Source organism: Physcomitrium patens, chromosome 16 (assembly GCF_059467195.1).
Source record: "Physcomitrium patens ecotype Gransden chromosome 16, ASM5946719v1, whole genome shotgun sequence".
Classification (NCBI taxonomy): Eukaryota; Viridiplantae; Streptophyta; class Bryopsida; order Funariales; family Funariaceae; genus Physcomitrium; species Physcomitrium patens.
In genome coordinates this window covers 14608700-14635799 of record NC_143425.1, presented here as the reverse complement: position 1 = coordinate 14635799, position 27100 = coordinate 14608700, and the positions used below count along the sequence as shown (strand labels likewise).

General features: G+C 37.2%; 3 protein-coding genes and 2 long non-coding RNA genes across 9 annotated transcripts; 4 read left to right on the top strand and 1 right to left on the bottom strand.

Annotated features, from left to right (window-relative positions):
* The first annotated feature begins 4332 nt into the window (after positions 1-4332).
* On the top strand, positions 4333-6764 carry LOC112293385 (endoplasmic reticulum oxidoreductin-1). Its single transcript, XM_024542700.3, has one exon. It carries the CDS (start codon positions 4595-4597, stop codon positions 6071-6073), a length of 1479 nt encoding a protein of 492 aa, XP_024398468.1. The 5' UTR covers positions 4333-4594; the 3' UTR covers positions 6074-6764.
* Positions 6765-8526: 1762 nt separating this feature from the next.
* Positions 8527-11221, top strand: LOC112293386 (uncharacterized). Of its 4 annotated transcripts, none has more exons than XM_024542706.3 (3): positions 8527-8800; positions 9498-9991; positions 10200-11221. In XM_024542706.3, exons 2-3 carry the CDS (start codon positions 9547-9549, stop codon positions 10421-10423), a joined length of 669 nt encoding a protein of 222 aa, XP_024398474.1. In that variant the 5' UTR covers positions 8527-8800; positions 9498-9546; the 3' UTR covers positions 10424-11221. The 4 variants fall into 4 exon arrangements, with proteins under 4 accessions (XP_024398474.1, XP_024398470.1, XP_024398473.1 ...); XM_024542702.3 differs by having other exon boundaries at positions 9462-9991; XM_024542705.3 differs by having other exon boundaries at positions 8613-8912.
* A 667-nt stretch (positions 11222-11888) lies between these two features.
* On the bottom strand, positions 11889-17555 carry LOC112293383 (putative xyloglucan glycosyltransferase 9). Of its 2 annotated transcripts, none has more exons than XM_090257133.1 (6): positions 17159-17555; positions 14563-15425; positions 13962-14270; positions 13536-13826; positions 13279-13392; positions 11889-13157 (listed from the first exon to the last, which is right to left on the bottom strand). In XM_090257133.1, the coding sequence occupies exons 2-6, from the start codon at positions 15259-15261 to the stop codon at positions 12492-12494; spliced, it is 2079 nt and encodes a 692-aa protein (XP_090113259.1). In that variant the 5' UTR covers positions 15262-15425; positions 17159-17555; the 3' UTR covers positions 11889-12491. The 2 variants fall into 2 exon arrangements, with proteins under 2 accessions (XP_090113259.1, XP_024398467.1); XM_024542699.3 differs by having other exon boundaries at positions 17165-17553.
* Positions 17556-18893: 1338 nt separating this feature from the next.
* Positions 18894-20656, top strand: LOC149987673 (uncharacterized). The gene is made up of 2 exons (XR_016507188.1): positions 18894-19973; positions 20572-20656. It is a non-coding gene; the product is annotated as an uncharacterized LOC149987673 (long non-coding RNA).
* A 2607-nt stretch (positions 20657-23263) lies between these two features.
* LOC149987672 (uncharacterized) lies at positions 23264-24141 on the top strand. Its single transcript, XR_016507186.1, has 2 exons — positions 23264-23524; positions 23729-24141. It is a non-coding gene; the product is annotated as an uncharacterized LOC149987672 (long non-coding RNA).
* The last annotated feature ends 2959 nt before the right edge of the window (positions 24142-27100 follow it).

Below are 27100 nucleotides of genomic sequence, written 5' to 3'. Positions count from 1 at the left end.
GCACAGTCTATCAAAAGCATGTTGGAAATACTAATATTATTATTACACCAAAATTTAGAAGAAAAAAAAAAAGAAAAAAAACAAGAAAACAAACAAACAAACAAGTACATTTTAATTGTAGAATCCTACTTTTGACCTAAAGGCTTTTGAGATGGATCTGCTTGTGAGAGAATCTAAGCACAAAACCAAAAATAACAAAAAAAAAATGACCCTTGCTTTTGCATGGCCTTAGAATCCGGTGTAGAATGGGAATCAGAACTGATAGTCACCAGTATTGTTACCAATAAACAAAAAATTCATTTGGATTGATTGTAACAAACAACCTATCAGAATTTTGTCTGATAACACATCATAGAACTTGTGACTACAAAACATTGATGCACTGATAACAAAACATAATACTGAGACTTAACCTCACAATCAAGATGCTATCTGGAAAGGTGCTTCTTCAAATGCAAAAGGTTTTCACCAGAGTTATGAACCCAAAAAAACTTAATTAAAAAACTAATTATTCTCATAGGATGGCTATTCCGAGCATTAATCAAGAGAATATTGCTCATGATCAAAATGCTGCTGAAGGTGGAAAGAATTATCAGACACAAATACTTAACTTGCTTCATGTAATGTTGGAGGTAAACTAATACATCCAAAAGAATTTGGTTACATGGTTGTGTTCAATCCAGTAGAATTGAATGTGTCAAACTAATGTTTTAGGAACACAAGCTCTGTAGAAATGGAATCCAACAACATGAAAACCCACTTTGATATGATGAAGGTTTCTTTATATTTGAATCAAGTTTAGATTGTGTATTAGATCCAAATAGAGCAAAGATGTGAGTGGTTTGTTCTATTTGGATCTAAAATATAATCTAGATTTGCTTCTAATACTTATTGCTCCTCATATCAAGCATTTGATAGACAACATAAAAGTAATTATAAATAGTAGATCATTACATGTATTATCAATTGTTATGCAAATTGAGAAATTGGAACCAAATTTTATATATATATATATATATATATATATATATATTATAGATAGATTTGATAGACCTCTTAACAAACAATCCGCTTTAGATTCTTGTGAATAATTAGAACATGAAAAAATCTTAAGGCATATCAATTGCAAATAATGATATCAATACATGAATAATGTTTTAAAGCTAAATATTAACTAGATTATTTTTTTTTACATAATAGGAACTTGAGTTTTTTTTTTTGAATTAAAAAAATTAAAGAAAAAAATTACAAATACAAATACAAGTATTTTTTAAGACAAAATATATTCAGATAATGTTTTTGTAGAAAATACAACCTAATCAAACTACCTTCCTATCAAAATTTTATTAAATTTAGATTAAAATATCATTGAAAAATTCTATATTTAAAATGAACTATTTTTAATGTATAAATTATAGGATTATCAGATATTTATATTTAGCATAAATCAAAGAAAGGTTGAGAAGCTCTTTTTATATTAAAGCAAGAAATTTATTTTATGTTATAAATATTTTTGAAATTACAACGTAATCAAACAAAAAGTAAAAATGAAAAAGAAAGTTTATGAGATCTATAAAAATTAGAATTCAATCTACAAGATGATGATGCTTAAATAGCTTTCATAAAATTTAAAAATATATATTTTTAATGACATAATGGTTATGTATAGAGAGAGGGGGGGAATGTTAAATAGACCCAAGTTTTTACTAAATTGACCTACCCATCCTAATCATCATGAAAAAAAGAATGATTAATAGATTCATTTTCCATTATTGGATTTGCAACCAATAAAAACCAACCACATTCATCATGATTACAATATTCTTCATCAAAGCATAGGTCTATTTAACATTCCCCTATATATATATATATATATGAAATAAAAAGACAATGAGTTCAAGGAAAAATTAAATTAAAAACTTATAGAAATAGATGTACTAAAGAATTCTTTGAGGAAAAGAATTTTAAAGATAATTATTTATAGACCAAAAAATAAAAAAGATTCAATTATGGATAATCAATAATAGTTTTAAGTGAACAAATAAAAAAATCTTGAATTTTATTTATTTTTACAAAAAATCAATGTAAACTTCAAGAATAATTAGATGTCAATAATTTTAACACAAGTAATTCAAAACAATGTTATGTCATATATAAATATTAAACTAATTAAGGTACTTTCTAAATATGAATTAAATAATGCAATAAAGGATATAATCATTAAATAAGCACTTGGTATAAAAAAAAGGTAGAAGTCAAATTTTTGTGGAGCTGTTTAAGATGTTATTAGAAAGAGTTAATTTAAAATGATTAATCATGCTTTATACATTAGTTTCTTCCTTCAAATTATTACTAAAGAAAATATTTTTTAAATTTTAAAATAGAAATAGAGTCATTCTTAGCAATTGAAGGCTCATAATCTTTTTAAATTGGTTCCATAAAATTTATCTTAAAACCTTGTGAAGGAAGCAATACTTATGAAAATAAATGTCCAAAAGAAAAAATAAAAATAAATAAATAAATAAATAAATAAACACACGCATTCTTACAATAAAGATATGTATTAGACCAAATTCTAATTATTTTAGAAAACATATACTTGACAACCTTATTATCAATCATACAATGACTTGAGAAAATCTTACACAATGACACAATTAACTTACACTTGCAAACCTTATTAGCATAATAGATTGTTGGTTTTTTGTTTTTATTTTTATTATAGACACTCTAATATTCAATAAAATATCAAAACATATACTAATGCTAATTAAAATAAGAGCACTAAAATCAAATTGGTCAAATTCCCCTTTTGTTCCTTAATGAATAATACAATTAGAATTTTGAATCCAAAAGTTGAAATAAAACTAGAAAAGTTTGGACTAACATGGTGTCTTTTTTTTACTTAAAAGAAACTAAAATTTACTAAAAATTCTGGAATATATTCGTGTGGTAAGATCTAAATTTTCTACTGGTTGATATATACATTATCTTAAAATAATCAAACTTCATACAAATGATTTGCATATATAAAAAGATTTTTTTTTCATGATTCTAAAATTTGTCTAAAGAATTAGTATGATGTTTAAAAATATTTTTAATTCATAATATAAGATGAAAAATTTTAGAAACATATCTAACATTTTTATTTTAAAATTGGTAATATTTGGTTGAAGAAAAGATTTCACCTCCTAATACCAAAGACTAAATAGGTTTATATAAAATAGTAGAAAAACCATATTCTTACTTGTGTATTCCAACTTCATAATTAATATAAAGGTCTTAATAAAACGTATGGTTTCATATATCTATAGTTACAAATTTTAAAATTTACAAAGTAAGTACACAATGATGTAAGTTCCAATATAATTTGTTTCCTTCTGAAGCAATTGTATTAATCAACTATTTAGACTTAATGTAACATCTTTACTTTTAAAGGTCATTTGTGAAGTGACATTCATATGAGGAAGTTAATACATGATAATTTAATAGAGTATGATAAAATCATGTAGAAAGTCACATGTAACAAGTGAAAAAACAATCAAATAATAATAATCATATATTTTTAAAAAATTGGATTAAGACTTAGATGGCCAAGAAATTACTCCAAAAAAGAATAGACATGAATATTACATAGTATTCAGATTTATACAATATGGTCTAACAATGCATGAAGTTATGGATACCTAAAAGATGCAATAGATTATTTTATCATATCTATTCTAAAAAAGGTAGGCTCATCTATTCTCAGTTGCATCTTGGTTTTTTTGAGGTATATGGCACAAGAAGCTTAGTACATTTTCCAAATCTTTGTATATCTTTCAAATCTACCAAACACATTTATGTGTACTCCATGTTGTGTTTAAAAAAATTTAAAAATGTAAAAAATTAAAACTAAATACACACCTGCTCAACTTATCCTCGTCACGAACGGCCTGGAACATTCATCCAAAACACGGATGAAACCAACCCGGGGCACAGCAGCACCTCACAACCAACCTTCGAAGCCAATCGGAACCATCAAAGAACTCACTCCACCCAACTACCCACCGCCACATCGGATTCAACCCTCCACCTGGCAATGCCACCAGGTCAACACCCACCTCGTCCGTCACGTCCACGTGTACCGCGCCAAACGCAAACCGATGATGTGTCAACCACGTCACTTCTTATGTATTCCCACCAAGCAATAAATAACACGTGGACGAATAGGAGAGGGACAACTGAGCAATGGGCTTAGGGTTGAATTTCGCTGCGGGCGTCGTCGATGACCTCGCTGCGAAGAAGGATCCCATGCTCGGAAGAATATGATAATGGGGATCAAATCTCTGGCAATGAATTTTATAGCGGTGTGCGATTCGCTGAGTCGCCATCCGGCGTTTCCTCCACTCAATCTCGCGCCCACGATCGGTGTTTTTACTTTCTCGAGAGGGAGAGAGAGACACAGTAAGACAGAGCTGCGTTGGTTAGAGATTGATCCCGTATAAAGCAAATGGCGTTGTCTTTGTGGATGTAGATATGGAGTTGCAGTGACATTAGCGAGAGGGCGAGAGAGAGAGAGAGAGAGAGAGAGAGAGAGAAGGCATTGGGCGAGATGGGTTTGGAAGGAGAAGACGAGACCAGGAGTGTGGAGGTGAAGGAGGTGGTGGCGATGGCGGAGGAGAACAGCAGCACGAGGAAGAGTAGCTGGAGGCGATCAGTTGTGTGGACGGCTTTGCTCGCTGTGTTGATGGCTGTGGTGTTGAGTTCGTTGTTGCCTCGGGCGGGTGTTGAGCCTGGTTTGCTGGGTCACAGCCCGAGTTCATGTGGGTGTCAGAGTGGGCAGGCGTTTGAGGGTGTGGTGGAAGATTGTTGCTGCGATTATAGCACCGTGGATGCTCTGAACAAAGAAGTGTTGCATCTCGTGCTCCAGGAGCTTGTTAAGACGCCGTTTTTCCGTTATTACAAGGTGAAGCTGTGGTGTGATTGTCCGTTCTGGCCTGACGATGGTATGTGCCAGCTGCGGGATTGTAGCGTGTGTGAGTGCCCGGAGAGTGAGTTTCCGGCTGCTTTTAGATCCTCGGAGGACGCGAGTTGTCAAGAAGGAAGACCTGAGGGGGTTGTCGATCGCACCCTGGATGCCACAGCTTTTCATGGTTGGGTTGATAAGGACAATCCCTGGACTATCGATGACGAGACCGAGAGTGGGGACTTGACCTACGTGAACCTGCTCTTGAATCCAGAGAAGTACACTGGGTACAAAGGGGAGTCTGCTCGTCGGATTTGGGAGGCCATTTATTCTCAAAATTGTTTCGAGAATGGGGAAAAGGACTCGTGCACCGAGAGACGTGTGTTTTACAGACTCATTTCAGGGCTTCACACGTCCATCTCCACCCACATTGCTGCGGATTACCTGATGGACGAGTCCACGAATTTGTGGGGGAGGAATACCTCTCTGATGCATGATCGCGTGCTTCGACATCCTGAGCGTGTGCAGAACCTCTACTTCACGTACCTATTCGTTTTGAGAGCCCTGCTGAAGGCCGAGAAATACTTGTCTGAAGCTGAGTATTCTACCGGCAACGACGCCGAGGATCATCTTACTCACAAGCTGATGGTAGCGTTAGTTGGCAGCGAGCGTCTCCGCACCGCGTGTCCCATCCCTTTCGATGAGGCCAAAATGTGGCGAGGACCAGATGCCGATGATTTGAAGCAACAGTTGCAGAAGCATTTTCGTAACATTACTGCGTTGATGGATTGCGTCGGCTGCGAGAAGTGCCGGCTTTGGGGCAAGCTCCAAATCTCAGGTCTAGGAACAGCTTTGAAAATTCTCTTCTCCGTGGATGGAGAGAACGGGCTTGATCTTCAACGTAATGAGGTGATAGCTCTCGTGAACCTTCTTTCCAGGTTGTCCGAGTCCTTGGAAGTGGTCCATGAAATGGCTGATTTGGTAAGGGTTCAAAATAGGATTTCGACCGTCATGGGAGGTGCTTCGTTGCCCGATGAGAGCAAGAGCGGTAGCCGATGGTTCCTTCAGGGAGATGATCAAACCCCTAGAAGTCTTCAGAGCCTGTTTCACAACATTGGGTTCTAGTGATTTTGGATCTACAGCAGGTGATTTTACACATTTTTGTTCTTTAGTGAAACACGAACTGGGGCTGAGCAGAGTTAACTTAGATTCAATTAATTAATCAATCAATCAATCAACATCTGTATATTACCGAGAGGTATCAATTTAGGTCTGTATAATAACCATTGTTGATTAAAGCATGAAGACATATGGCAGAAGGGATGAGCCCGGCTGATAGATTTTTTTATTTTTTGTCGCTTTTCAAATGCCCTTGTTAAGACACTTCGTTTCGTTCCTTTGCAATAAGGTTATCTTTCATCAAATAGCATCAAATTTTCTAGAATCATGTGAATCTGCTTGGGTGGTCACTCTACGCTTTTGCCATGGACTCTGATTGAATTCGGTGCAAGTCCTCTCAGCATTGGGACAGGTTTTGTTCTTGCATCATCTTATAAATTTGTTTCGGATAACTACAGCCGAGTCGAAATTAATTACTGCTGTTTATGTTCAGTTCTAATCATCTAGTTGGGCACTACTTACCCTCAATAGTTATTTTCCATCCATTTTCTACACATGTAATTGAGGATATGCTTCTGTGAGCTTTCTGTGCCTAAAGAAATACAACCTGATAGATTGACCATGTAATTTGTTCGGGCTCTCCCGTAGCGTTGTGAGAGTTTGAAGTAAAAGTTCGTCGCATTTTGCTTGCTTCCTATTCCGCATGTCATCCTGGATGCATTACATTCTTGCTTGCTAGGTTGTCTAGTTAATTCTCGCCTGTTCCAGCCTTGACTTCAATTAGGAAGATGTGTGGTTTGATGGTTAATTCAGTGGATGTGAACTGACCTGAGACTTGTTGCACTCACTTTTTCTCTCTACTTTTCGATCGGTATGGGTTGGCATGCTCTGCTTGTGATCTTGTAAGCAAGAAGGATTCTGGATTAGTACACTAGTGTGCTGCTAAGTTCGTGAAGTAGTATCATGAGTCATGTAAGCATGACTATAATTCACAACCTAAAGTAGGGAACCACTACATCAGTGCTTCCAATGCAAGCCTCATGTATTCAACTTTGCAGGTATTTCACTCCCCTGATTAAATTGAATAAAGCTAGTGAAGATTCTTTGAGCAATGTTTCAACTAGTGCTTCTGTCTGTGCATAGAAATCCAGTCCTTGAGTGGAACTCAACAAATGTCATGTGTGTCATGGTTTGAAACCTCCTTTTGTTTCTGCAACCCTGGTGCAAGTTAATGGGATAGCACTAGATTGTTTCAAAAACTAAAACAAAACAGAAAATTAGGTCACTAAATCCTGGGTTATGGGGAGAGCATTAGAGGAATGCAACTGGCCATCACTGGTGTTACAAATGCATGTGTGCGCTTGAATGGTGTGGTTTTAAATCCTACTGCACATTCCAATTACAGTACCCATTTTAATATTTCATGGTGATTTTATTAATCACCACGCTTGCTAATGATTTATATTTTGCAGTAAATTTTATGGGATTTGATCAGGTTTTTATTACAGCCAATGTTAAACACATGGAACTTGGTTGTAGTTTGAAGCAAAGGTTGTGTGAGATTTTCAAAACAAGTAATGAATATGCACAACCTGAAAATGGGTTTTGTTATTAAAGGTATTGCAAACACAAATGTATCAACTTTGCAAGATTATGCTATGGTTAAATAGTATCAGAATCCATCACAAAATAATCTTACTAAGAATTTCTTTTAAAAATCCATTCACAATAAATGATTCTTTTATTCATGTCATACCACATTTTTTATTGATTGTCTTCAAATAGAACATTGCAATTACTAAAAATTACTCCATCTAAAGTTCCAAATTGGTTAAGTAGATTTATAAAAAAAATAATAATAAATAGAAATAAAACTTAAAAATTTAAAGGAACACTTGAGAACTAAACCCCAATACTTATTTTTAACATAAATGTGCTTAAAAAAGAGTTTATAGATATATTTAAACACATAAATAGCCCAAATGTGAGACAAAATTCATACGTTGTTCCCAACATAAAAAAAGATTCGAAACTTCTGGAAGAACAACAGAACAGAAGTAGAGAGAGAGAGAGAGAGAGAGATCAGTTCTGCAGATGAATCGGTGAAGGAGACTCGGGCAGTCGGTTAATATTTTAAAATAGGGCAGCCACAGAAAAAAGATTCCTCCTACTCCTGGATCGGGCAGCGGGTTCAACTGTCGGCAGAATCCAGGAAGCTTCGTGCGCAAGGCTGCACACAAGGGAGGGGAGGGCCCAACTTGCAGTCCGTCCGTCCGTTGCACGCGAGGGTGTGGCTTTCGGACCCTCGAGGGAGCCCCCTCCCCCTTTCTCAAGGCGCGCCATCCCCAGCATCACGCCACGCTGGCACGATCTGGCATTCGAAGGAACGGACGGTGAGGATGGTGATGGTTTAGAGTGGAAGAGGCAGGAGCACCAGACTGGAGCTCAATGCTCGAGGCACGCAGACCAAGTGTGTCTGGGGGTGGGGACGAAGAAGGAGGAAAGTAGTAGAAGCAGAAGAATCAGAAGAAGGAAGAGCATGAATGAAAAGGAAGGAAGGAGAGAGAGATAGAGAGCGAGCGAGAGAGAGCCCCAACAGGACTGAAGTGTAGTACTCCGTCGTCACCTGCGGTGCTGTTGCTGCTGCTGCTGCTTGACCCACTCACCCACCATACACCACCCCACCCCCATCCCACCCATCGATTTGCGACGTCGGAATACTATTCTTTTGAGGTAGGGTTTCTGGTTAGTCTTGCCTAGCTGGGATCCCCTCTTGGGTTTTCTCTCTCTCTCTCTCTCTCTCTCTCTCTCTCTCTCTGCGGGTGGATGGATTGAACTGTGACAGGTAATTCAGTTTTGCGTGTTTAGTCGTGGGTGCTGTGAGGAATTTTCGTTTATTTCGTAGTAAGTTGTGGGATTCGTTTTGGGTTGAAGATTATGTTGTGTTTTCTGAGCTGGGTTGTTAGATTTTTTATGTGGGCTGCGAGTTAGTGAATGTCGGAGATTGCGGCGGTGGGGTGAGATGGACCGATTTAGGGTTTTTTGGGGGGGGGTTGGTGGTTTGGGTTGTCGGGATTTGTTAGGAGAGCTGTTATGGGGGATTTTTGTTTGAGGACTGTGTTATGGGTTAGGTTCTTTTCGAGTTGAATGCGTGATGTTGTTCGTGGGTTTTTTTTGGGTTTGATGTCGGAGTGAAGTCATGTGGTCGAGGTGATCTCTTCTGAATCCTGATGGGGAGTGAAGCCATTTCGTGGTTGTTAGACGTTTTCATTTGCTATGGTATGTGTTGAGAGGTTAAGTGTATTATCTAGATAGTGTCGGTTGTAGAACTGGAGACTTTTGGCGACGTCATTGTGAGATTAATTCGCTAACATAGGTGTGTTTCGTCTATGAGATGCTCCGGCATCTCCTCTCGACTCCAATCATGCAGATAGTTTTGGATTGGTGTGGACAAGACGGGCTGATTTACAGCTTACCCTATGGATAGTCGAAAGCAGTTCTTCAAACTGATTGAGGAAAAGAAGAGGAAAGCTTTGGAAAAGAAAGAAGCTCCCTTGAAGTGGCAGCAGAGACTGGAAGCGTCAGCAAATGCCGTCATTGAAGCTAATGTGAAAGACCGCAAGTCGCATAAGAAGCACAGAAAGCGCAGTAAGAGCTCTGACAGTGACTCTGACCAGAGTAGTGGGGAAAAGAAAAAGAGAAGGAAGAAGCGAAGGAGTTCTGAGAGTGATTCTGACGAGGATAGCGACGAGAGAAGGAAGAGAAGGAGGCATAGGAAACACAAACGGAGTAAAAATCTTATCAAGCATCGACATGGCTCTAAGTCTGAGTCGGAAGAGAACAGTGATGATAGCAGATCAGGCGAGAGTAAAGAAAAACGCTCCTCCAGAAAACGGAGTAGCAAGCATCACAGACAACTTTCAGGTATGACCATACTGCACTCAGTTCCCCATCTACATCGCGCGCGACTTCCTCTCCAACTATTACTATGTGATTTCTTTTAGTTCTTGTTGACTTGTTTTTTAATAAATACGTTCTTGACGGTTTGGTGATGTTGAGGAAATTTGAGTGCACGATTAGTACTGGACCGAGGCGTTTGACACTGCGTGAATTAAATTCTCATTTTGTACAGACTCTGAAGACGATGAGCCCTTGAGACTTTCTGCTTGGCGGAAGGAGGAACAAAAGGGTAGTATGTCGGACGACAGTGACCTCTCTGATGATGAAAGGAGTCACAGCAGAAAGCGCAAGAAAGAATATCATCAGCGCAGCCATCACCATAAGCGGCACCTCGACAGCGACAAAGAGTACAATGCGAAACTTCAGGCGGAGAAATCAGAGCGAAAGTCGGAGTAAGCGTAGCGTTTGTTGGATTACCAGATAAGTGTTTTGATCACGATCGGTTGAACCCAACGAAATGCTCATGATTTCTATGGTGATAGGTGCACTAAGCGAAAGCGCGACAAATGGGCTTGGATTATACGTAGACTGGAGAATGTTGCTTTGAAGCACACGATCCCTGCAGTGATACCCGTTCTACGTGCTAATAACCCAGTTTTCAGTAAAGTTAGACTAGCAGTGAAGTAATCTGTCTTAGGAGCAGCCTGGTAGTAGTTTGAAACATAACGCTACCGACTACCGTCATGTACAATGGTGTCGAGTACGTTCCGATGCATATTATTCTCTAGAATATCTTTTTCAGAACATGGGTGAATTTCTACATCAACATTCTTTTGGCAACAGTATGCTTCAAGAATTTTAAAAAATAATAATGTTGGTGAACATCGAGCTTTGTGAGCGTGTGATCTTAGAGAAGGTTGGTGTAGTGTGCGACCACAGAGTGTCCTGAGATCTTCTGGTAGGTGATCACACGATATCCCAACATCATGAATTGGCAGATGACCTGTGAAAGTGCTACGAGAGAGGAGTTCAGGTAGATAATCACATCTCGAACGGGAGGGTTCCATGAAGAGAATTTCGAAAAAGCTTTTCACATCACAGCAATTTTTCTTCTTTAGAAAATAAGTGCTGATGATAGGACGGAAGGAATCTAACATTTTGTGTAGCATGAGTTTGTTGCTTGAAAAGCCCCCTGAACCAATTGCACATTTGTTTGACTAGATCTATTAATAAAATGGATGGCGGTTGAATTTATGTTCGATTGCGCAATGTCAACTTGAACTGATTCATTTCCTCAACTCTTGTTCATACAAATCGTGAATTCAACTTGTTTCGTCAACAGTTCTTCAAATTTTAGTATATATTGATTTGATTGTAACGCATTCTAACGTAAATAAAAGTATTGAGAACTGTCCTTTTAAAGATCTGTATTAAGTAGAGAAGTGAATTGAACATATTTCATTAAAAACATTTCGTAAGGAATAGTATGAAAAAATAAAGCTTTACCAATACATTTACATCGCTTGTTCAGATTATTAAGCAAACTAAAATAAAAAAATCTAATCCTGATTGTAGAACTAAGGACAGAGTGAACAACATGTGCGATTCTACCCTATACCATTTGCTAGCACAACTTTCTGGTCTACAAAGCTGGTTGATATCTACTGCGGATTGAATTGGGCGATTGCTGAATTGGTGTACACTGAGTATTGCAACCACCAGGGTTCGCAAGCAGAATATATTTTTTCTGCCACGAATGGTCACTGGGAGAGTGCTTAATAAAGAACTTCTGGTATTCAATCGTTATGGACAAAAAAAATCTGTAATTAATAGACTCTAAGATTCCAATCACTAGCCACAAATGTCTGGGGGAAACTCTCAACAGAAAGAACAGCAACTAGAGGAAAACGTTGCACAGATGCCGATTGAATCACCGCATTTATTTCTTAGGTTGAGCAGCTCGACGTGTTGAAAAGATGTATCACTGCTGCATGTAGAAACATACATCACTGGTGTGCAGTACTGACACCAACTAATGGTTTATTCACATAAGCCCAAGGCGCAATCTTTAATACATATTGTCAAATGCTAGCGCCTATCATAGAAGGCAACTGAATAAATGTGTTGGCTCAAAAGAATGATCTGATGTTGAAACAAATACTATTAGGGTGCTTAGCAATGACGAGCGTACCCAGTGCAGGCTGGTATACCCCAATGGTTTGTCTATCCAAAAACTTCAGATAGACATTGATAGGACCTTGAGGAGGTATTGAAGGCATTGGGGTCCTACCCAATGTCTATCCAAAAACTTGACACTTCAGGACCTCGCTGGAGCATCAACTACGACTGCACCTGCAATCGCACAATCGAATCCTTTCGCATTCCTTCAATGTGGCTGCACCAAATACAGGGTTTTTCAGCGCCCCGAGGTCGCTTTATTACGTAAGCAACTCATGATTTGGGGTAGACACACGAGATTTCAATAGGGGCCCGCCACTCCTCTTCTTTCAATGATTTACACAGATTAGCTCACTTGCTCCCCGATCAGGTCTAGCCCAACTACCAGGAACGAGATTCCCTGGAAAAGCAAGAAGTAGAAGTGAAGCCCATGCTCTGTGAGCAGGCTCCTCATGGCCGCTGTGAGGAGCAAACATGCCAAAGCAAGCTCGTTCCAGTACAAACGATTTTTTTTCTTCTTTTTCAGCGACGGAGCTGGATTTGGGACAGCTACAGGGCTGTCCTTGTTCTCCTTCCTCAAAGATTCGAGTGCGGATTCCGAAGTCACTCGATTTAACTTCTGAAGCTGGTCTTGAGGCTTCGAATCTTGTACACCGGCCAACAGGTCCGCTTCGGACGCCCTGCCAGACTTCTTCGTCACAACCCACTCCAATGAACTGCTCAGCTGAAATAGCCCAGATATCATAGCTTGAAACTTGGTCACCGACATAGTGTTCTCAAACAGTAGATAGGGGATCAAAAATGGGAACGACTTCGGTGACGGCAGAATATTCATGAAAGACATAACTGCTGGAATGTAGCACACCACCCACACCGGTAGCTGTGCTTCCGGCACAAACATAGTCAACGGCAAAATTACGCAAAAGAGGGTGAACGAGTAGAACGGCAGAATCAGCTTCCTTAGCAAGAAAAACAGGAATATCAGGTTTGACTTCTGAAGAGCCGTCACTTTCTGCGACACCATGCAACATGCACATACATTAATACCCACTGGAGTAAACACACCATGCAAATTGAGCACCAAATGAGATACTGCACCAAATCGAAACGACAAGTGCACCACGAATACTTACTTTGGACTTAATAATATCTGGTAGACATAGACGGAACAGTTGCATGGGACCCGAATGCCACCGGTGTTGTTGCTTCCTGTAAGCCTCGTAGGACTCCGGAAGCTCACACAAACACTGCAAGCCACGCACAACCTTATCAGATATGCAGTGATGGCAACCAGCTCATTATGGCAAATGCACATACGTTAACTGCAGCATATATTTTTCATTAACTGTAGCACAGGTATAAGCAGAAAAGTGCCAGGTCGAAGTCGTACCCGAACATCGTTCAGGAAGATAAACTTCCAACCACAAAGGTGGGCACGAACTGCAATATCCATATCCTCCACAGTTGTCCGATCCATCCATCCTCCACAATCTTCCAAAGCGCTAATTCTCCAGACACCGGCTGTGCCGTTAAATCCGAAGAAGTTCAAAAAGTGCCCATTCACCTGTTGCTCCACCTCAAAGTGAAAGCACAAGTTGATGTTCTGTAGCCTCGTCAACAAGTTCTCATCCTTGTTCACAAATGCCCATCGTGTTTGCACCAGACACAGCTCCGGCTGGCCCTGTAATCAAAACCAACCAGGCACACCTAGGCATCAGTTCAGTGGTCCCTACAGTACGCGATAGATACTGAACAGGCAACATTCGCATAACATCAAACAGGAACTCATACCACACACAGTGACACCAAACAGCACCTTGAAGTGGGGCATGGAACGCTTCAGGAAATCTGACTTGGGCTGAAAATCGGCATCGAAAATTGCCACAAACTCGTAGTCTTTCACATATTCACACTCCATGGCTGACCTCAGGTTACCCGCCTTGTACCCCGTTCGGTTTTCGCGATGTCTGTAGATAATATTAACGCCCTTGAGATGCCATTTGTGAACCTCAGCCGCAATCAGCTCCTGCGTCTCTACATCGTCCGAGTCATCAAGAACCTGTACTAGCATGCGATTCTTAGGCCAATCTATTTGGCACACTGCAGAAATCGACTGCTCGTACACCTGTCGCCACCAATAGAAGCAATGCAGTTAGATCATAAATTCTTTTCGTGAATCCCGATTTCAAACAACTGCTTGATGCACAATTTCGACAATGCTTTCCTATCTCTGCACGTCTGGACACAACAAGGGAGAGCTCTCAAAAAAGAATCAGACCTCCATATTTAACCTAAATCCGGAAACAGCCGAATGACAACAAAACTACAACATCAAGAACCTCAAAAGGCATTGAAACGCATCCACAGCTGCAACTTTAAGAAACAAGAAAATTTTGAAGGTTAAACAATCCGCTGACCTCTCGTTCATTACACATGGGTATTTGAATCAGAACCATAGGGTATCCTTTGTCGGGCTGCTCGGGGTCATCGGACTCGAATGATGGATCCACCGGAATTGGCTTGATCCCCCTCAGCTTAACGTACATACACCCCATGAACTGAGTTATTCTGTCTGCTGATTGAACAAGAAAAAGCACGATGCAGCTGTCGGCAGCTAGTTGCAGAGCCGGACCAATATACTGCAATCGAATGACCATCCAAGCCATGTAAACTGCATGAGGCAAGTTCCACAGATTGATACCAGTTGGGGCAGCAAAGTGCCACCCGAGCATGTGCGCACCGTAATCAATGCCCAACATCACTAGAGCAGTGATCAAAAATGCCCTGATGAACCTGTACAATTTCCCCTTCACAGGTTTGTCAAGCTTCACGCCAGAAGCTTTCGGAGCAATTAGACGGTTCTGTATAGCAGCCAGCAGCGTCCACAATCCCGTTGCAAGGTATGCAACACACCCTGCAGCTCGATGTGCCTTCAGTAGCAATACCCACGTGAGCTGTTTTGCGTTCTTGTTCCTCCCTTTGCCAATCTCACCACCTTGGTTAGGGCCATCGATTTCTAACAGATCCCAATTCGGATTTTCCATTTTCACTACAACTGGTGTTCCCTGATGCTCCTCCTTGGACCACCAATCACCAAAGTCAAATCGGGGAGCCATTATTTTTAATTCCTGGGACTGCCGATGCCTTCCAGTACTAGAGGATTAAGGACATGAAACTTCAGGAAGTTTCGATGCAATACTTCTCATCACCTCTAGAATAAACTTTGAGAAGGCACAGATCACACCCCAAAGATATACCCTAAGTTTGCCATCCTGTCAACCTGTTCAAACACAATAATGACTTCAAATGAGATACACGCAAAACAGGTAAAAGAAAGACCCTCGACTGCAAGAGCGGTTACTGATTACAGCGGAAACCTTCTCATGATCAACCAAACCTAGCGATACTTGTACATTACCGGTCAACCAAGAGCATAACAGACGCCACCTATGAGGAACAAATGCCCACGAAATAGGTGCAACCGCAACAAAATTCTATATGTATATATATATCCACAAACTCCTAAATACCGAAAGAGTTCTTGAGAAGGAGTCTACATAGAGAAATACAACACCGCAAAGTCTCAGCTCCAAACGACAATGAATGCACGCGCAATCAGAGCAACAACTAGTTCGATGTCGGGATTCTGAATAAAAGCAGAATCCGATCCAATGAACTGACAAGAACTAGAGGATTTAAGGGTGAACAGTTGGAACAGACGTTTCACAGGAGATAACCAGGTGGGAGCTCGCCAACGGAGGTCAAGAACCACCGGGCATTCCCAAGCACCCAACCTGATATTGTCTTTCCTTGCAACTCAGAATGTGTAAAGATATGCTTCGTGCATGCCTACTGTGGAACCAAGAACTACAGAACGAGCAAATCAGGTGCCTGTAACATGACAAACCGCGGCAACGTTGAAACAGACAGACGGCGACCTCAAAAGAGTCAGATCCAAGAACGAGTAACTTGTCCTAACCAGAGAGAGAGAGAGAGAGAGAGAGAGAGAACAATGCGTCAGGTTGCATAGCACAGGATCAGCCACTGACACAGCACCATGCCGAGATCCCCAAAGCAAAAAATGCACCGTCTCGGTCGAAAATAGAGAGACGCGAGAATGTCAAAAGAATATCAATGAATCCCCCCCCACAGCCAACTACTCTCCTCCGCATCCCACCTGCTGAAAGTCCTCAACAAAGCCCAAAACGAAAATGAGTAAACAACAGCGGAAGCTCGACGACGAAAGAGAGTTAAGCACCAATGTGCGGACAAAGCTAGAATCACAAAGAGTGTTCGCTCACAATCAGGATCCCGAAATAACTCACTGCCACTGCGCACTCTCTTGTCAAACTCCTCAACCAAATCTACCAATGACCGAACACATCCTCAGAGATCACTAATCTCAAAGTCTGCGAAGGCATGCGTAAGAAAAATACGTTTCACAGATGCATTTCCACACGTAGGTCTGTCAACTTCCGACTTCACCCGCACGGCAGAGCGACAACACAATGCAAGAAACAGATTTGTGCATGAAAACGCATCCCAAATCGAACGCCCAGATTTGAACTGACTCAATGCCGACACTCCACGACAAATCACACGACATCCTCCCAAATTCAACAACATAAATTGAAACACAAAAAACTCAAATCACTCGTCTCAACCCATCACATCCCAACCCACCAAGCCCCACTACTAACACTCAACCCAGCAGCTCATCTCCTCACATTCCTCCAACCAAAACTCCTTTCACAACACCCTCGACTCAAAATCCATTCAACGTCAAAGAGACGTTCACAAAAGAGAAATGAATAGATAAAATCTACCCCAACACAACCCATGTTACAAAACCCACAAAACTCGTGACTCTCAGCTGCTGATGGTGCTGGAGCTCTGCTTGCGAATCAATCCACCCAGCCATCCCATCCCATCCCATCTCATCCTCAATACAGCAAGCTCAATACCCGCCCCCACACACTCAATCCAACATGGAGAAATGACAAACCCACCCACCCCTACCTCCGACGCTTCCACTGCTCTCCTGCTTCGACTGCCCTTTCCTCTCTCACTCTCTCTCACTCTCTCTCGCTCTCTCTCCCACTCTCTCCTCCTGGTATTATTGGCCCTCCTCCTCTCTAGGCAGCCAGGCAGGCCAGGCGACGCAGCTGGAACTCCCAAGTGCTTGTCCGGGAAGGAGACTACCTCGCTGGCGATGGCGAAGTAAGAAGAGTACAAGCAGCAGACGAAGAAGAAGAAGAAGAAAGGGGGAAAAGGAAAAGGAAAGGGAGGGAGGGAGGGAGGGAGGGAGTGAGTGAGTGCACAAAGAAACGGGGGGAAGGAGGGGCCACGTCCACAGCAGCAGCACGGCACTCACTTAGCACAGCTCACACACACCACAACTCCCTCCCCCCCTCTCTCTCTCTCTCTCTCTCTCTCTCTCTCTCTCTTGGCACAAAGCTCTCTCTCCCGATCCCACGGCCACCGGATCCCGCCCCCTATCCCCCCTTGTCTCCCAGATCTAATCCGCGGGCACCGGACCCCCTCGAGAGAGCCCTGGTTCCATTCATTCATCAATTGGTTCATTCATCGAATGCAGCAATGAACGGAGGGGAATGGTGTGTGTGGGGTGGGGGAATATTCGTGGTGCCCTTCTGCCAAGTCAGACTTATACATATTTATATATTTTAATTTATTTATTTGTATATTGCTGATGTGGACTCCTGGTCTTGGATGGGAAGACCCGCATCACGAACAAGAACACTCCCAGCGCCACTTGGAGCTCTCCTTGAACACTCTCCTTGTTGTTGTTTGTTTGTTTGTTTGTTTGATGTTCATTCCTATCAAAAAATAAATATCAATAAATAAATAATTTGTGTTTCTACAAATAAATAAAATGGTATTCAACATGCAAGACAAAGAATGCACAGTTGTATTCTTTATAATGGATGTGATTGATTTTTCATTGGATCCAATAGTGGAGAAATAAATCTAGAGGTCATTATTTTGTTTTTCTTCCTTTTCATGATGGATGGGTCAATCTAGTAAAATCTTGGACTATTTAACATTCTCCTTTTTTTTTAATATATATATATATATATATATATATATGTGTGTGTGTGTGTGAGTTCTAACATGAAAACCATCCAGAAAAATTAATCATAAAGAAGTTCTAGATGAAAAGTCTTTTTATTAACAATTGGAAATCAAAATCTATAAAAAGATAAGAGAGATCGGAGAGTTATGCATTCAATTTTTTTTTAACATAATTTTGAATGAATTAGATAAAGTTAATTTGACATTGGCCCTCACCCACCCCATAAACTTACTTCAAATTGCCTTTCATGCATCTAACATCTCCTCCTTTGAGAGTTGTGCCAAATTCTATATTTAATAACAATACAATTTTAAATCTCATTCAACTTTATAACAACAGGTAGTATCCATTTTTTACTTGTAAATATTTTTTTCCTTGCAAGTTTTAGGGTTTAATGAGAATTGGGTATGCTAGCCAACAGCAATACCCAATAGTTTTAGATGCCAACACAGTTCAAAAAGTACATTGTCTGATACTTTCTCAAAAAAACGTTTCTTACACACAACGTGAACTCTTACAATTTTATAATTATAAAATCTGAAATAAAAATATTCATGGAGATTTTTCTACTACAAAAAAAAAAAAAAAAAAAAAAAAGGAAAGAAAGAAAGAAAGAAAGAAAAAGGGAATAAAAAAGAAGAAGAAGAAGAATATGAAATCATTTAAGGCATGATTATTCCATGAAATAAAGAAGGGAATTGTATGCTCACCTCTATGTCATACACACATTAAAATCCTTATTTACACTAAAAACAAATTATAGTAAATTTACAATAAAATATTTATGTTACACTTTTTTCATTATTAATTTTTCGTTTTCTGATAAAAAAATTTATACCACATTTTACGTAATTTATTCATTCACTTTAAAAAGCATATTAAATTCGTTAATAGAATCTTCTATTGTCAATTTACCCTAAAACTGTTTTGGGTACATAAAACATTTATTGTCTGTATGTGGGGATGCGTGGAATAAACGATGTCCATGCAATTAAAGGGAGGGTATCCATCTCATTGTTCCCATAATGAAAACACAAGTCAACGCCATATTCCACTTTATTATCTATACATATATATATATATATATATACATATATTTATATATTTTTACACACTTATTTGTGAGAAACACTTTTGAAAAATTCAAATATGTCAAAATTTCCTTGAAAGCAAATTTTTAATGAGCTACTTGTGCAATAATGTATTAGAACTAACAGTGTAATGCACGAAGACACTGGTAGGACATATGTCAAAAAATATATACATATATATATATATATATATATAAAATAAAAAAAAACTGGTGACATGTAAAAATCAAATGTCTTTATTATGATAAGGAAGACCCAGATTTGTGGAATACATTTAATTTTAAGATGCAGATACAACACAATGATTTTTTCTATTGTAACTGGTTTATTTTGTTCATCGAAAGTACTCAAATTTCCATTAATTAATAAATTTTGAAAAAATAACATATTCTTTTCCAAAAAACACACAAGCATTCATGCAGTAATATTTCACAATAATTAGCTGTTTATTTATTCATTTACCATCAATTATGATGGTAAAACTAGTTGTGATTTTGTAGGATCACTCAAACAATCGTGTAATAATAATAATTTTGGTGGCATCACTAACGTTTTAAAACATTCATAGTAGATTTTCATGAAGATAAAAAAAAAAAAAAAGAGAACTTTAACTTCAAATCAATCAATCAACCAATTTACAAATGTGGGAATATACATATATATATATATATATATATATAAGCATAATTATTTGACTATTGCATGACAAGAGTTTATAACCATATGATTTAGAATAATACCTACTGCTTCGTTTTAGACAAAACTTATAAATATGTAAAAACCTAATTCATTATTATTTGTTAATTTCGGTGTTTTAAGTATCACCACACTTTTTTTTTAGTAATCATTTTAATAGGCACCTTGATAGGCTCTTTCAAAATAATTACAAAAAAAAATGATAATATACAAATTACTAAGACAAACATGGAAATCGATTTAAATAGTGCTTTAAAATTTAATAATTGAGTAACTCTTGTTGATATTTTTGTAGCATTTATTCAATCATTTTGATGACTTTTTCATACTACCAGCTATTATTTGTTTACACTATTATCTTGAATACTTTGCGCTGTATATTGTGAAATAAATATATAATTGAAAAGTGCAACACATTCTCAGCATTATAGCTTTGTTTACAATTTATTTGATAGTGCAAGCCATGCTTGCTTCACTGTTAATATTGAATAAAATTAATATAAACAATTATTTTTTTCATTGTGTTTTTTACCGTGTTTTTGCAGATTCACAATCATTGCAACGTTGTGTTGAAGACCAATGTAATTTTTTAAATAAAAAAATAGCAAATAAAGATGATTCGGTTCTACATGATTTTTTGTCTTTATGTTTTTTTTCACTATTGTTTTATTTTGATTTTTTGCATTTTTGCACTTAAAATTTATGTTGCATTGTTGTTCTACATCCTTTCTCCAATAATTATCTGAGTATCATCTTCACAATATACTTGTGTAAGTGATGTTTGGTATTTATATTATAAACTCTCACATAGTTCTTGTAATACTTGTAAACATTGAAGTGATGAAAGAAAAGAACTTACAACTTTTGGTAAATATAAAGTTAAAATTTGCAAACATTTTATCATGATGAACATTATGCTGATTGTTATTGTTTAAATTGACGTCATGTTAAAAAATTAAAATTAGATATGAGAAGTGATAATTTTACATGACCATGATACATCCTTTCTGATAAGGGTCAAGTTTTGCCTACTTCCAATGCCTAATTCATTTGTTTACATTTCAAGGATAGCCATATTGTAGACATTCATCTATGCTTTGCATTACCAAGAATGTAATATGAATCAAACAAATAAATTCAGAAAACCATAGAAACTATACATGGCAAACAAAAAAAGTAATAAAATATAATTTCTAAGTTTTTAATAAAGGAAATTGAAAAACTAATATATGTGTTTGTAAATCATTGGAAAGTGGATGGTTTTCCATGTATGGTTTCTATTTCAATTATGAATATTTTCAATATTTTAAAATAGAAGTATTATCATTTATCAAAGAGTTTACCGATGTTTATTGTAAACAATTTATTATTTTTTAATTCTATATATATATATATATATATATATATATGTATTCGATTTCCATGAAATTTAATGACTGATATCTTTTTTTAATCAGTGATATTATGGCTTTTAGCAAAATGAATTATTTATATTTAATTAATCAAACTCTCTTTTATTTAATAAACATCAAAATCATATCTAAACATAAGGGAAAAAATTAGAGTTAAAATTATCTGTAAAAGAAAAATTGATCAATGAACACATAATCAATGAGATGTCTAATTCTTTCCATTTTATTGTCTAAAAAAAATAGCAAAAATTCTTGATTTGTACAAAAAATTGTGCAAAAATTTACACAAACTCTTCTCTTCAATCTTACCAAATACCAACAACAAAATAATTATGATGAAGTCCCCACTTCTTTACCACTTACCATTTAATATGCATAGATTGGTCTTCTATTCATTATACCTTAACATAGCATTACCACACTACCCATAACAATCTATCTTGTGATTATTTAGTCCACAATTAATTCTCATTAACATTACAAAAAAATTGGTCTTGTAAGTTTACTTTGAAACACTCCTAAAGTTCCTAAATCTTTATGGGTTTATGTCACCAAGTAGGGTGCCATAAAAGAGATGAAATGAACTTTGAGGAATTGCATACAATCCTAAATCTTATAATCCTAAATTTTTGTGGATTAGTGTATATTTAGGGATAAACAGCACACATCCTTCACACATGTATTAAGGGTTAGGATTGCCAGTGCATTACACTTTCACGTTTACTATCATTACATGCTTTATTATTATTATTGTTATTATTATTTTATCATTTTTCTTTTTTTATTACCATCATGTTTTGCACTTTGATAAGCATCCCAACTTCACTAAACACATTTATTTTTATTTTTATTTTAGTTGAATTATTTTTTCCAAAAGTGTATAATATCATGTTTAATTATATTTCTAATTCAACACCTCATTTTTTTACCCAACATACATACATTTTTTCAAACAGACCATTGAGGATGAAATAAAATTATTTACAAACATTTTTTTTCATTGAACGATTCTATGATTAATTGGTACCAAATACCATTAAAACAATTAGTGTTCACCGCACAAATTTTTCATGCTCTTTATTAATTTATTTTATTATTTAAAAGAATTCGTTAAAAGATAATCATAATATTTAAATCATCCAGTCATGATTTATTCTTAAAAAAAATTAAAAATTAAAAATCAAAATTATTGTGCACCGTAAACACCAATAATTGCAAATAAAGCTCTGCATTATTCCACAATTTAGAGTGAATTGACAACGACACATGTTAAAATACAATAATGTTGTGGACTAGAAAGACCATGAAAAGTGCAATTTTACCAATTCCTTGAATGACAACGTTGACAATCACCAAATCAGTCCCCAATATGGCATCCATGTGGCTCAAATAATCACTTCTTCAAAACCACAATCAATCAATCACAGCAACAAAAAAAAATAGAAATCATTAACTAATGCACGTAATCACAATTATTAACTAGACTCTATTCTTAAACTATTCCAAGAGGAACAATCATCCAATTAAAAAGGTGGCTAAAAATATACAAAATTAATCATGTTTGCTGACATGGCAATAGAAGGCATTCTTCGTCATGGGATCCATTTCGAACGCCAGCTCATCACGTGCCCACTCAGACGGGAACCCCACGCCGGAAAGTCAACAACAACAATCGGGGGAGGAGAGGAATCCACGGTGGCAAGGTCGGATTTAGGGCTAGGTCACGGAGTCCACGGAATTCAGTGCGTCTTTGTTCATCCGACCCTAACTCCGTGCCACCAAGTCGGATGAGCCACGACGACGGAGTCGAAGAGCTCAACTCGTCGTCGTCGTGGAGACGATGGCTGCTGCTGCAGTAGGGCATTGCGAGAGAGTGGTTGCGAAGGGGGCACCACGGCTGGTCTGTGTTGACAAATCACTTTTGTCGCGTTCGACACAGTGGAGGCCAGAAGGGTAGGGCTGCAGTCCCTTTCGCTCTGGAGCTCAGGACTTACTCATGCCCGGAGGAAGCCTGGAGGAAGGAAGGAAGGAGCAAAGACGGCGCACTGGCTGCTGCTGCTTGTACGCTGACTCGACGAAAATCCAGGTTGGATGTGCCGCTTTCCTCTTTTCTTTTTCCTACGCTGCTTTTAGAGTTTTTGCGCGCTGGAGCGTTTGCACCTGGAATTGGTGAGGAAGCTGTAGCGTCGGCTCGGTGGTGGTGGTGCCACGGCGTACTAACCTTTTCCATCATGGGATTGGGCTGCCTTCCTTGAACCCTGGAATCTCGCTGCGGGTTGCGCAAAGGAAGATGCTGGTGAATGATTATTGGCTGGGAGCTTGATTGCGTTTCAGAAGAGCCTTTGACAGCGCTCAGCGATCGGCGGTGGATGCTTGCTCTCCGTTGCTTTCCCCTAGAAACTTGCGCAGGTCAGCGACGACGGGGCTCTCTGCTGTTCGGCACGGCAGCAAATCGCGTCTGTCGACGACTGTCCATGAGCACCGATCTCCATTGTCACGAAATTCTAGCTTAGCCCTATTTTCCGCGGACGACTCTGTAGCAGCTCGACGATCGATGCCGTCGAAGCCTTAAAACCCTGGTTGATTAAAGTAAAACTAACGCCAACGCTACTTTTAAAAAAGCTAAAAATGATACAGAGTCTGTTGAATGGATCTCTTCGTGTAAATAATGGCTTATTAAATATCATCTATTTTTAGTCATAATACTGCTCTGCACCTTTGAGTATAACTTGATTCAAAGCTAAAGAATACTAGATATTATGTGCTTTTTTTGAGGTGATGCGATATACTGAATTAAATCATTGTCCTTCACGACAGTACTGAACTGGTCATCCTTGTTTAGATTAGTCCCGGAGTAAAATATTGAGAACGAATGACAACGCCTGTGGGGAATCAAAAAGCCAGTCTCGCTCGCTCCCTCCCTCTCTCCCTGATGGGTCCGAAGAGGCATGGGAACGTGTCGAATGGAACCCCGCGTTCCCCACCCCATCCACTTTGACCAAACCGAATCCAGGTGGAAAAGCTGGAATTGTCTGATGCGTGCCTTGGAAGACGGTTTTGGTCGGAATTGTCCCCCGTCTGGACGCCCATTCTGCGATCGAAACCGTGGAGAAGGGACACGAGGTGAGCGGAGGACGGGGAACGATGGGTGGATTCAGCAGAGCGGGTTTTGGGCCGGTCGAACAGGGCCGGGCTGGGCCACATCCACCCTCGACCCACTATTTACTGAGAGAATCTTCGCCCCTCAACTAAACTGCGATGCTGGAATGTTCTCCTGCAGTTCTAAAAGTCTGAACCACACTAATTGGTGCAACCATGCACGTAAAACTGCAGATTCGGTGTCACTCTTTCACTTTTCGGTGGAGGTTTTTACTACATTAATATTTCGGGTAGCTTTTATGTAGGTAAAGAGATCATGAAACTTGTGAGGTAATAATATATAGTAAAAGTAATAATAATTTATAAATCACACAAATAGTAAAGATGAAATTATTGCTTATGTCTGAAGAAACAAACCATGTGCGTGCATGTGTGTGTATAAATAAATATTCAAAAATAAATAAATAATTAAAGGGGTGCTATGATGTTACTGGGTTTTATTTACATTTGGTTTTTGTTTGCGTATAAATGTGTGTATGTGATAATGGATGTAAAACTGAAAATTCACAACCCCCACATGTAAAAAATATTGGTGAACTGATTGTGTATTGAATACGCATGATATACTCAAATTTACATGAGTGTCCGTATGTATATGTATACACATGTAAAAATAAATCATGATTTATGATGCATGTATGTTTTTTCGAAACTAACAATCAAATATCATATGTCAATGATAAAAACTCCTAACTACTTCACAAAAAAATGATGTTTTTCTTTACTTAGAAATATTTTAATAAATATATACTTATTAATGCACAAAAATAATAACATTTAAACAATTTCATTAAGTCATACAATGACTATATATATTACACATATGTAAGGTATAGAAAAATTTGAACATTGGTCAAATGATTTTTTTAAAACATTTTACTTTTAATATTTGATATTTATAACTTTTGAATTTGAACCTTTTTTTTTTTAATTTTGGAAATACTTAAATCATACTAAGAAATTCCAATTATGATCTAAAATGATGATAATAGAGAAATACAAAATTCAATAGAAATTGGCGTTTTATAAATAACTAAAAAGTAAAAACTTAATTTGTTTTTGTAGGGATGGTTAAGTCAATAATGTTAATTTGAATACCATATTCAGTGTTATAATATCGAAAAAAGTACATCTATAATTGTGAATACAAGAAGTTGCAGTAATTGTATCACTAATAATAGGACACAACATCCTCAAGAAACCACATGTATAAAACACATATATGTCTAATCTATTGGTCAAGTATTTGAATAAAGAATAAATCGTTTTCGCTATTATTTTTACATGATAATTTCTGTGCGTGTATATGTATACTTATAAAAATAATAGTAATGGAATTACGTGTTTAATTTATTTTTAATTAATATAGTTATGTGAATATTTAATAAAATACACTTTCACCTCAAATGGTAATAGAAGTTGCTTAAATTTTTTCAAAACCTACTAAAATTTTAGTATTCACACTTATTAGATACATTCTTTATCTACAAAGATACATGTTCTAATGAAAGAAAAAAGAAGAAGAATGTTGTATTTCTCATTATTATGCAAGATGTACATTGTGATTTCATGATTGTGCTTATTTTGATGTCAATTTCAATAGAAGGTAGATTTTGAAGAATATGTTGAATTTGTCTTCAAAGTTCAAGTAAATATACATCAAACTAATTATTGTACTTGATTATTTGAATATATGATAGATATAAAAATGTAGAAAGTGTTCATAGAAGTTTAACAAGTATTTATTGAATAAAAAGCATATATGGATAAAATGAATATTTCCCTAAAATGGTTTTATAAATTAATATTATATAAATAATATTAAAAAAATAGAAGAATTGCACTCTTTATAGCAAATGGAATTTATTAAATTCTTGCATTCTTCATACATATATATATATATATACATACTTACTCTCACAATAGACCAAAAAAAAAAATATACATGTTAATAGAGACACATTAGATACATAATATGTTAGGTTTAAAGTAGTGAATAATTTGTTAAATAAGAGTTGGATACACAACTCTCTCAAAATGAAAAATGAAGCTATCAACTATCTATCTAAAAGCTTTTTATATTTAGCATTCTATTGTAGAAGTATTCCACAAATTAGTTTATTAAGTTACAAGATTATTAGTTCTTACAAACCTTACTTATGGAATTAAAAAAAAAAAAAAGTGTACATACAAGTTAAACTAAGATTATTCTTAAGTTTGTTCATGTTTTTATTATATTTTATTGTAATCATTTTTTATAATTTTTTATTTTAATTTTTTACTTGGTTTTGGTTATTTATCACTATTTTTATTTTTCTTGTAAATTATATATATATATATATATATATTATGTTGATAATCATAGAAGTGTTGAGGATATTTTAATTGAAAAACGAAGAGAAAAAAATAGAAAAATGAATCATAAAAAATTTTATATACTTTTAAATTTTTATTTCAATATACAAAAATATACATGTACACATACTCTTATGTGAATACATAT